We start from the raw sequence: 11,921 nt of genomic DNA, 5'->3' as shown, positions 1-11,921 counted from the left end.
GTTGCTGCTTAAGATTAGTTTTAATTCTCTATTAATTAATTAAGTCATATAATTTAATTAAGAAAATAAATTATATCTGTAAAGATTAATTTATTGATTAATTGAATTAATTGATTAATTAATTCTGAATTAATATTAATGATTTTCAGAATTTTAATTGGATTAAAATCTGCATTAAATCAGCAAGACAATTGAAAATGAACTAGCATGACAATCAGGATTGTCATACCGATTGTCATGCTAGGCCATTTTCAATAGTCTCACCGAAAGTTACACTAGGAGGATGATTGTCTTGCTAGTTCATTCTGATTGTCATGCTAGTTCATTCAGATTGTCTTGCTAGTTCAATCTATTGTCCTACCGAAAGTCTTGCCAGCTATAGGATTGTCATGCCAGTTCAATTCTATTCGGCTGTTGATTAAAAAGAAGCAGAGCATCAGCAACTCAATCATCCAGAAAAAATAGAAGCCAAGAACAAACAGAAAGAAAAAGCAGCCGCCTCTGAAACATTCAATTTTTTATCTGCTTAATTCAAGATCAATTTCTAGATTGCAAAGTTAAATCCAATCAACTAAAAATCATTCTCTTGTTCTTGTGTAACAATCTAGCGGATCAAAATCCCTAGAACTTAATCTCAAATCGCGTTTAGCATTTGATTCTAATTATTGCAAAAATAGAAAAAGTTCATGTCGAATTTATTCTAGATTTGTGATAATTGATTTGAGATTAATACCTTGTAATCGATACAGTTATTGTAACACCTTTCAAGTTTAATAATATTTTTATTTAACTTGAATTTTGTTTCACTTTTTTTTATTCCGCATTTATTCGATTATTTGGTACTGTTTGTATTCAACCCCCCCTTCTACAAACACATTGGGACCTAACAATTGGTATCAGAGCCTTCTGATTAACGAACAAATCAAGATCCTAGACTTTTGTGATTTTTCAACTCCTTGAATTTTTATTTATTCAAAAATTCATAATGACTTCACATAAAGTTGGAACCGTTAAAATTCCACAATTTGATAAAGAGAATTATATCATGTGGAAGAAGAAGATGCTATTATTTTTACAAGTTGCAAATCCCAAATATTCAAACTTGTTAAAGAAGGGTATAAAAACTCCGATGGTTATTGAACCGGAGGTAATAATAGATGGTGTGGTGACTACTGAAGCTAGAACCTATCCAAAAGAGCCTGAAGATTTTACTCCTGCTGAGAAGGAAGAAGCCTCCTTGGATGCCAGCCTTCAATTAATATTAATTGATTCCCTTGATCCCTTGATGAACAGACATGTGATGAACTGTAAAAATTCCAAACACATGTGGGAAACTATTGAGGTGATTAATGAAGGCACAGAGGAAGTTAGGGAGAACAAGTTGGAAATCCTAACCTCTGAATATGAACATTTCAAATCAAATCCAGGAGAAGGAATTACTGAAGTGTTTGAGAGGTACAATGCGTTGATCAACAACCTGAACATCAATGGAAAGTATTATTCAATCAGGGAGGTCAACAAAAAGTTCCTTTTAACACTGCCAGCTCATCTTGAACATAGAATCACTGCCATTAGAGAAGCTAGAGATCTGAGTGAGATTTCTTTGGACAGGCTCTATGGAGTGTTAAAAACCTATGAGTTGGAGCAGATTCAACAGAAGGAAGTCTACGGGAAGGATAGAATGGTCAGCACATCTACTGCACTTGTAGCTGAAGGTCAACAACAACAACAATCTCAACAGTTAGAAAGAATGGTACAGTTTTCCAAGGGTGAGGAAAATGAGTTAGTAGCAGAATATGATCCTCCTACTACAAATCAATCAAGTGATAATTTTTATTCCTTGGAAGAGCTGGAGCAATTGGAAGATGAATCAATGGCCCAAATTGTCAAGAGATTCTCCCATGTCAGATTCAGGAGGAATCCCAAGCTTAAGTACAAGTCCAACTACAACAAATTCCAGAAAGGTGGATCTTCATCCTCTAACACCAGCAGTGGTGGGTACAAAACAGGGATGGTTGATCGAAGCACCATTAGATGCTATAACTGCAATGAGTTGGGACACTTTGCCACAGAATGTAGGAAGCCAAAGCAAGTAAGAAAGAACTCTGAAAGGGCTTATCTGGCAAAGGGAAGAAGCTGGGATGATACTGACAGTGAAGATGAAGATGAAGGAAATCTTGCTCTTATGGCTATTGATGGAAAAGCTTCATCGTCAAGAATAGAGGTAAAACTTTCTGATGCTGAAATGGTTTATCATCTAAGAGGTAACTTAGATTGTGCACGTCGTGATAATGAACTGTTAAGTTTAAAGATCACAGACCTTGAGAAAGAGGTCAATGAATTAAGACTTGTGCATATTAATCAAGAGAAATTAAAAGAACAAGTATCTTTTCTAGAGAATAGAGTTGACTGTTATAGAAAACTCGAAACTATTCTCAAAGACAAGATTACCGGTCTTGAGACTATGGTTAGAGCCTACTTCAATTCTTGTTCGAAGGCTAAAGAGTTCTACAGTAAGCAAGCTGTTAATCAAACATCTGGAATAGGATATGATTACAATGCTGCTATTGGAGAATTAGGCATAAACTCCCCTCCTCATGTCTGTGCTAAAGGGAGGGAAGTACCACATGTGCTTAAGGGTGTTGATGAACCCCTCTATAAAGCATCAATTGCTGAACCATTTGATGCGACCTCTTCTGTTATTCAAGAGGAAATACGTGCTGAGGATCATGCTAATGAGAAGATTGTTTCCAAGTCAAGTGAGTCGAAAGTTCCAGTCAAAGTTGTGAAAGCAACTGAGACTAACTCAGACACACATGAGTTGGATAACAATAATGCCATGTCTACCATGCATAAATTGCCTGCTGTTAATCACTCTCATAAAGCATGTGGTGTTGCTAATTGTATGTCTTGTGCTTTTAATATGATGTATGCTTATTTTAATGGTAAGCATGTGTCTAATGATAAGACTACTCCTCGTCAGCATGTGAATAACAAGAAGCATGATAGGTCTAAGACTGCTAGTCCTTCTAAGGCTAGAAAGGAGACATTTATGCCTAAGCTTAAACAGAAATTTGTTAACGCTTTTTACAAGGTCAAATGTTCAGTCATTGAGAAAGTTTAGGCAATTAAAATTAAAAATGTTGTTTTGCCAGACAAAGGACAGTTCTACAAGTATGCCGGGCCCAACCAAGTTTGGGTTCCGAAGAAGGTCTAATCCATTTGTAGTGCAGGGCATTAAACAAGTATAACCGGTAGTGTGGATTCTTGACAGTGGATCATCAAGACATATGACCGGAGATAGAGCCCTGCTATCAAATATGGTTGAGAAAGCTGGCCCCATGGTTACCTTTGGAGATAACAGCAAAGGTTTATCTGAGGGATATGGCTGTTTGCAAGCTGGGAATGTTATCATTGTAATTTTGTATATTGTGCTAGGTTATTATCAGGAAGCAGTATCCAACATATAGCACCAGTGACGAGACTTGAGAATATTACGACATATCAGGCACCTGCTGCACATTACACTTGGAATTGTACTCTAGTAAGATGTGTACAAGTGTACTCCTGATTGGTGAGTTAAAAGAGGAAGTCAGTGCACCACAGTTCATGGACTTTGCAGCTGCAGATCTATTGGACTATGCAATCTCTTCTTCACAATCTCACTTCAGGTTGGTATGAACTAGTATACTGCTCAAGCAATCGTCAAGGCCATGGTATGGCACTCTAACTGTAGTTACAGTTTTATATGAATAAGTAGAGTCGTCATATTTATAACTATCTTATCACTAGGCACAATCATATTGTTTTATATGTGCAGTGATATATTGATTATGCAACATAACAATTAGTATCTAAAGTACTTGACAAGTATCGGTCAATGATATGTTGTTAACATTATGTTGCAGATATTTGTAAGCTTTTGACATGAATGAGAATTACTTAGACTTTACCCTAAGTGATCAATGTTTTATAAAAAACTCATTCATATTAAAAAAACAAAATCAAACTTCTTTCTATATTAGTGATTTCTTATTTCATGTAAAATCTTTTGAAATCACTATTGTAAATCGTTTTCTCTCTATTACCATATGTTCTGTGTTACAGGTTCAGTCTCCAATGACTTTCTTTCATTGACAGTCATGAGGTTGAAAACCCACAACATCTATCCCAGACTGTAAAGACAAACACAGAAACAGAACCAACCAACACTCTCTTACCACTAAATGTAGTATGAATGAGCGTGAGGGAGATAGTGCCTTAGTGCACCACATAAGGAAGGTTCTGTAGTCAACCCAGTAGCTCTGTCTCCTACATAGATGAGTAGTATTTAAACCGAGACAACTGCTAGCCCCCATACATCTTCTCAAAAAGATGTAATGGCTGAAAAGGCACAAAAACAGTTACTAGATTCATTCTCTCAACAGGGTGAGTCTATTGAATTTTGCCTGTCGGCCAAGGTATCCGATGTAGTGTCACCACTTCAAACATAAACAATTCTTGATGCACAAAGAGAGGTTACACACACAAAGGATGAGTTGACGGAAACAAGAGTTTCGACCATTTTAAGGTCAGATTCGATTGTTCAAGGTTCGTTAGTGGACCAATTGCCTTTACAGGTGTTAGGAGAGGATACTGATCCAAAAGCCATATGTCAGTGGTCAGTGTCTACCTCCCCAGGCTTAAATCCCCTGGATGCATCTGCGGATAGTGGATCTGACATAGGTGCAGATCGGCAACTTGTTGACAATGATTCAGATATTACCTGATAAGTCACAAGGAAGTGTCTTCACAGACATTAGAAGGGAACTTTGATCTTTATGCTAAAATCGTTGGATCATTGTTTACCTTCCCAGAATTCAAATCTGGAACCCTAAAAGGGAAACTAGCAACTTGTAGATTATGACTCAGATTTATCTGACGAGTTTAACAAGGATGGGGATTTGTGAACTCCCATTGCACCACCTGTGACCTCCTTTAAGGATGGCTAAGGTGATTTTCCTTGCAGGTACAGCTGGATTATGGAGCTATGAGAGAAGAGTGATACACTTGTGAGAATGAGTGTAAACACGAGTGGAGAGAAGAGTGAAACACATGTGAGGTACACTAAACAGAATCACACACTCACAGTGAGGTAGAAAGAGAAACTACTTGTTATTTCTTTTCCAACCAAGTGAAACATGAGAACTCCTTCAGACGACGACATACATTCCTTCTTTAAGGGGGAGATAAAAGCTTAAGAAATAGTTTGGAGGATTCCTCAACTAAGGGGGAGAAATAGCAGGGAGGAAGAAAAAGATCCTAAAAATGTACACTACACCACACCATTGTTGTTTGTAACTACGGATCCTATTGTACGGGAGAGGTGGTAAACACAAGGTGATTTCCTAGTAAGGGAAGAAGCTGTTAGGGGAGTACCATTGGTTTTTATCTGCGGATCCTATTGTACGGGAGAGGTGGTAAAACGAAGGTGATCTTCTTTAATCAGTTGATTCTCATAGGGGGAGAAGCAAGAGATATAGGTTTCTCAACAGGAAATGTGGTTGTACAAATGAAGATGGAACTACTTGAAGATATGTTCAGTCTAGAGGAACATCTACTTGGAATCTGGAAAATGTTAAATCTAGTCCAGAACTTTTCTACTATTTACTTTGCATTTCTGTTTATATCTTTTTCTTATTTGTTAGTTGAGTTATCCTCTAGGTATTTGTGTGTTATTGTCTAACAAACAAATAGGGGGAGATTGTAAGTCATATGTCATAGCCTATTTGTATATTCGAGGATTCAACTCAACTCAAATAAGAATGTAATAAGTAAATAGTGGATCTACCGTCAGAGAGATCTCGCAAAGTAATATCTGTCAAAGGATTCAGAAACAAGGTTCATCTACAGACTTGAGGAGTTAATTCACTGGAAGAAGTTCAAGAAGTTGATCATGCCTCAGTGAGATAAATCAAGATCGTGGATTTAATCAAGTGACAGAGATCTCGTCAGGGTATCAATTAATTACAAGGATTTAATCTGAAGAAAATCAAAGTGTCAAAGTCAAGACATGAAGAAACGTCACGGAAGTTAGTCACTCATGAACCAGACAGTACATCGAGTGTCAACGTTGAAGTGGTGGAATTGATTCATAATTGACTGTGATTATCAGAAGATTTTCAGAAGAATGGTTGCTGCTTAAGATTAGTTTTAATTCTCTATTAATTAATTAAGTCATATAATTTAATTAAGAAAATAAATTATATCTGCAAAGATTAATTTATTGATTAATTGAATTAATTGATTAATTAATTCTGAATTAATATTAATGATTTTCAGAATTTTAATTGGATTAAAATCTGCATTAAATCAGCAAGATAATTGAAAATGAACTAGCATGACAATCAGGATTGTCATACCGATTGTCATGCTAGGCCATTTTCAATAGTCTCACCGAAAGTTACACTAGGAGGATGATTGTCTTGCTAGTTCATTCTGATTGTCATGCTAGTTCATTCAGATTGTCTTGCTAGTTCAATCTATTGTCCTACCGAAAGTCTTGCCAGCTATAGGATTGTCATGCCAGTTCAATTCTATTCGGCTGTTGATTAAAAAGAAGCAGAGCAGCAGCAACTCAATCATCCAGAAAAAATAGAAGCCAAGAACAAACAGAAAGAAAAAGCAGCCGCCTCTGAAACATTCAATTTTTTATCTGCTTAATTCAAGATCAATTTCTAGATTGCAAAGTTAAATCCAATCAACTAGAAATCATTCTCTTGTTCTTGTGTAACAATCTAGCGGATCAAAATCCCTAGAACTTAATCTCAAATCGCGTTTAGCATTTGATTCTAATTATTGCAAAAATAGAAAAAGTTCATGTCGAATTTATTCTAGATTTGTGATAATTGATTTGAGATTAATACCTTGTAATCGATACAGTTATTGTAACACCTTTCAAGTTTAATAATATTTTTATTTAACTTGAATTTTGTTTCACTTTTTTTTATTCCGCATTTATTCGATTATTTGGTACTGTTTGTATTCAACCCCCCCTTCTACAAACACATTGGGACCTAACAACGGGTCTTAGGTAGATATAGATCACTATTTTGTTCAGACCCGAGAGAATAGTCCCCCACATGATTACTATTTTAGGGACCTTTATGCTGTTTATAGGCCCGGTGGCACAGAGCCTTATGATGGGGCCCGCATGGATCAGCTTTTCTATAATGCTCCCGGGACTGGCTATGTTCCAGCTCCCCATCATCCCGACCTTTCAGAATATACCTTAGAGCAAATAGATGACTTAGTGAAAGCCATTTTCCACTTCGGGGATGGTATGGAGTGGAGGTGGCCCGAGCCTCATGAGAGGGTCTATCACCGTCCCGTGGGTGGTTGGGTAGCTATTCCTCTAGAGCATCTTCGTAGCATGAGGCCCAACCTTCACCAATTCACCAAGTCTCTATGCCGTGATGTCTACAGGATACCCTTTACTCAGTTGGCTCTGAATTCTGTCAAGTGGGTTTCTTGGTTCCTTGCCTGTTGTCATGTGAAGAAATACCTCCCTACCTTCAAGCTTTTTCACTACCTCTTTAATATTAAGAAGTCCACCCTACCTCCCCTTTTTGAGTTCACGTTCAACATAGATGGCAGCGGGTTTCCTGCCGATGCCAAAAGTGCACCCGTCTTTATGTTGAACTCGCTCCGGGGCTGGCACCAGGAGTTCATCTTCGTCTGGGGTGGGGACCTGGAGTTTATACATGTGTATAAAACTGCTTTGAAAAATAACAGGTTCCCATCCGAGCGGCTCGGTTGAGATGTCCTGGTGAAGATGTATGACTTTGTGGTGGCTCTGGGTGCCCAGTGGACCCGGGATACCTTTTTAGATAACCAAATGTTGTATAATATTGGCTGTAAGTGCTTTAACGGTTTTTTCCTTGTACTTTTTCTTGATGTATATCTTTGCCCTGATGCTTTCTTTCTAAACTGTTGCTCCTTGTGCAGGTCTTCCGTTCCTTAACCCTTTCCATCATGCTATGTCGCAACAGTTCAAGGATTTGGCTGGAAGTTTCAAGAAGATCGGTGAAGCTGTGCAGTTGGACTCGGGGAAGAAGAAGGCTGGTGTAGGTAGTGGTTCTCAGGCCCGGGATGCTGGTTCTTCGGGGAATAGTGTAAGGCAGAGTGCTCCAGTGGTTACTACGCCTATTATCCCGGAGACCGAGGAGATTGAGGTTTTGTTGCTGGACTAGGAGGAGGTTGGAGCGTTGAACCCTCGCAAGAGGAAAGCTGCGGAAGACGCTGCGGGTGGCTCCGGAACCCCATAGCATAGGAGGGTGTCTACTTCGGGCCCTACTGAGGAGGAGAGCCAGAAGCTGGTGAAGGAGGACGCCTTGAAGAGCCTCTTGGCCTAGATGACTCTTGACGATCGTCAGAATGAGATGTTCGACAACTATGCCTCTCCTGCTGACTTCGAGTTCTACGCCAAGGAGGATCTTGACACTTTCCTTGATCATCTTGTGCGAGATATTTCGGAGGTAATAGTGTTCCCTTATCATCTCTTTGTATCCGTACTGAGTCTTTTTATTCCTTTCCAGGCTAACGCTCGGATCAATGACTGCTCTACCATCCTTCACAACTACCGTATAAGGAAAGCTAAGAATAATGCCACGGTGAAGGAGTTGGCTAGTGAGACGGAAAGCTTCACCAAGTACCGGGAGGTGAAAGAGAGAGAATCCCGGGAGCATAAGAAGGTTGTTGCTGAAGTGGTGAAGGCCCGGGAGTCTGCTGAGTAGTTGGTTGGATCCCTCCCGGAGGAGGTGGAGAACTTGAAAAATGAGCTTGCTTCTAGACCTCGGGCAGATGAGGTCCTTGATTCCTTCCGGGGTACTCCAGCTTACTACGAGGAGCTCAACAAGAAGATCTTTGAGAAGGTCAACATCTGCTGGGATATTGCTTCTGCTTATCTTGCTAAGAATCAGGGTGGTGATATGGACGGGTTCATTGAGATGTACCTTGCAGAAGAGCTCCTTCCTAAAGAAGCAAAAACTACTGGAGAGGGTACCTCCAAGACGCAGCCACCTCCTCCTCCCGAAGAAGTCCGCGAGAAGACTCCTCCTCCTCCTCTCGAGAACTGAAGAATGAAGATCCAAGCTTCATGCCTTGTAATTTGTTTTCTTAGCTTGCTGTCGTTCCAGACTTAGCCCTTGTGGCTTTTAAATCTGTTATTTAAATTTCGCCTGACTTCGGTTTGGATTTGGCCCAGGGCTTGTTTTGTCATGGGCAAGCATGTAAATATATTTCCCTTTCTGTATTTGGTTTTTGCTATTCTTGAAATTTTTCGAAGCACACATGGTTTGTGTATTGTTTCCGGGATGGGGGTTTAAAATTTTAACTGAATAAGATTTTTTCAAGTACACATGGTTTGTGTAATTGTCCCCGAGATGGGGGTTTAAAATTTTAACTGAATAAAGTACACATGGTTTGTGTAATGGTCCCCGGGATGGGGGTTTGGAATTTTAACTGATTAAATTTTATCTAAATACACATGGTTTGCGTAATGGTCCCCGGGATGGGGATTTAGAATTTTAACTGAATAAAAATTTTTCTAAGTACACATGGTTTGTGTAATGGTCCCCGGGATGGGGGTTTAGAATTTTAAAATAATTTTTTTTAAGTACACATGGTTTGTGTAATGGTCCCCGGGATGGAGGTTTAGAATTTTAACTGAAATAAATTTTTTCTAAGTACACGTGGGTTGTGTAATGGTCCCCGGGATGGGGGTTTAAAATTTTAACTGAATAAAGTACACATGGTTTGTGTAATGGTCCCTGGAATGGGGATTTAGAATTTTAACTGAAATAAAAAAATTTTAAGCTATACGGCGACAGTAATTAAATGACATAGTAAAATTATCTTGAGCTATGGGGTGCTCGAAGCGAATTTTTCCATTTAAATCAAAATAAAGCAAAAATTACATTTCGGGGTGCACGAGGAGAGAGTTTACATCAAGCTGTCATAGCATAAAAGTAGAGGTGATTTCGGAATGTGCGCCTTGCCCTTACTGGTAGAATTTTCTTAGACGGGTTTCGTGCCAAGTATTTGGGACTTCGGACCCGCTGAGATAGCTTAGCTTGTAGGTTCCTGGGCGGAGCACTTCTTTAACACTATAGGGCCCTTCCCAGTTGGGTTGTAGCTTCCCTTGGTTGGTTGGTTTCGAAGTCTCGGTGTGTCGAAGTACCAAATCTCCTGTTTCATACTCTCTGATTCTTGCTTTCTTTGCGAAGTAGAGCTTTGTCTTTTCTTTATAGTCTTCCATCTTTTTTACAGCCCGATCTCTTACTTCATCCAGGAGCTCGAGGTTGGTCTTGAGGCCTTCAATGTTTGAGATTTCGTCAAAGTTGATGACCCTGTGGGAGGGGGACCCGGTTTCGATAGCGGGCTTCGGTACCATAGGCAAGTTTGAAGGGGGTCTCATTGGTTCCCGTCCTGGGGGTGGTTCTGTAGGACCACAGGACTTTTGGGAGCTCCTCTGGCCAAGTTTTCTTAGATTCTTCCAACCTTTTCTCCAGGCCCCGGAGTATGGTTCTGTTAGTCACTTCGACCTGCCCATTTCTTTGAGGATGTGCCACCGACGCCCTTTTGTGCTTGATTCCGAGTTCTTTCAAATACGCTTCAAAGTCAGACCCGACGAACTGTGGCCCATTATCGGAGACTAGAACTACCGGGATCCCGAATCTCATGACGATTGAATCCATAAATTTAATACAATCTTGTTGATTGATTGTTCTCATGGCCTTAGCTTCTGCCCACTTTGTCAAATAATTAATGGCTACCAGAACGTAGCGAAGGTCACCTTTTGTCCGGGGAAAGGGGCCCATGATATCTATGCCCCAAACGGCAAATGGGATCGGGGATAACACTGACCTGGCAGGCTGGGGCTTTGTCTGGGAATATTGCTGAATTTATGGCACTGGGGGCATTTCTTAACATAGGCGATGGAGTCGGAGTGGACTGTGGGCCAGTAATATCCTTGCCTGATGATTTTTAAGACAGAGCTTTGGCTGCCAGGTGGTCTCCGCATATGCCTTCATAAACTTCCCGGAGATAATAGTTTGCCTCATCCGGCTTTACACAGTTCAGGGTGGGTGCTGAAAAGGTTCTTCTGTATAACTGACCATTTTCCAGGAAGAAACGAGCAACCTTATGCTTTAGGTATCTAGCCTTGTTCTGGTCTTCCGGGAGCGTTCCATCCCTTAAGTAAGCTATGTAGGGAGTCATCTAGTTGTCCGAGCTGCCGATGCACAGGACCTCGGATCGCTCTGTATTGGGTGCCTCAAGTTCTTCGAAGTATACCGAACTGGTGAGATCCGATGTATTCTGCACAATCTTGGATAGCTCATCTTCCTTGAAGTTCTCTTCTCTATTTATCTGGAGGATGGTGATGTAAGGGATGGTTTCCAGGATACCCCGTACCATTTCCTGATACTGTCCCAATTTTGGATCTTTCGCAATATACTCTCCACTGGTTTGCTTGACTACAATCTGGGAGTCGCTATAGATGATCATCTTCATAATACCAAGAGATTTTGCTAATCTGAGCCCGGAGATGAGTGCCTCATATTCAGCTTGATTGTTCGTTGCCTTGAAGACAAAGGTTATTACTTGTTGAATGGTGAAACCTTCCGGGCTGATTAGAATGAGGCCAGCTCCGGACCTTTCGGCCGTAGATGACCCGTCCACATAGAGCTTCCAATAGTCTGTGCCTGGGTTGGCTTCTTCCTAGGCAATCCCGTTGGAACCGGGTGGTTGCTGCTCCGGGAAGGTGCATTCTATGACGAATTCTGCTAGGGCCTGGGCTTTTATCGCCGTCCGTGGCACAAACTTGATGTTGAATTGGCTTAGTTGAATGGCCCAGTTGACTAGTCTTCCAGAGGCGTCCG

The 11,921-nt window shown here is 40.2% G+C and overlaps 1 protein-coding gene across 1 annotated transcript; it reads right to left on the bottom strand.

Annotated features, from left to right (window-relative positions):
* Positions 1-10,039: 10,039 nt before the first annotated feature.
* LOC141660545 (uncharacterized) lies at positions 10,040-10,859 on the bottom strand. The gene is made up of 2 exons (XM_074467539.1): positions 10,489-10,859; positions 10,040-10,388 (listed from the first exon to the last, which is right to left on the bottom strand). The coding sequence occupies exons 1-2, from the start codon at positions 10,857-10,859 to the stop codon at positions 10,040-10,042; spliced, it is 720 nt and encodes a 239-aa protein (XP_074323640.1).
* Positions 10,860-11,921: the final 1,062 nt, after the last annotated feature.

Source organism: Apium graveolens, chromosome 5 (genome assembly GCF_009905375.1).
Source record: "Apium graveolens cultivar Ventura chromosome 5, ASM990537v1, whole genome shotgun sequence".
Lineage (NCBI taxonomy): Eukaryota > Viridiplantae > Streptophyta > Magnoliopsida > Apiales > Apiaceae > Apium > Apium graveolens.
Note: the sequence above shows the minus strand (reverse complement) of the source record. Positions and strands in the feature narration are given on the sequence as shown.

Bases quoted from the DNA above. Each gene is read 5' to 3' on its own strand.
- LOC141660545 (XM_074467539.1), bottom strand. From the start codon at position 10,859: ATGGGCCCCTTTCCCCGGACAAAAGGTGACCTTCGCTACGTTCTGGTA. The intron at 10,389-10,488 runs GTCCTACAGAAC...CCCCTCCCACAG, and splicing joins GAGCTCCCAAAAGTCCTGTG to GGTCATCAACTTTGACGAAA.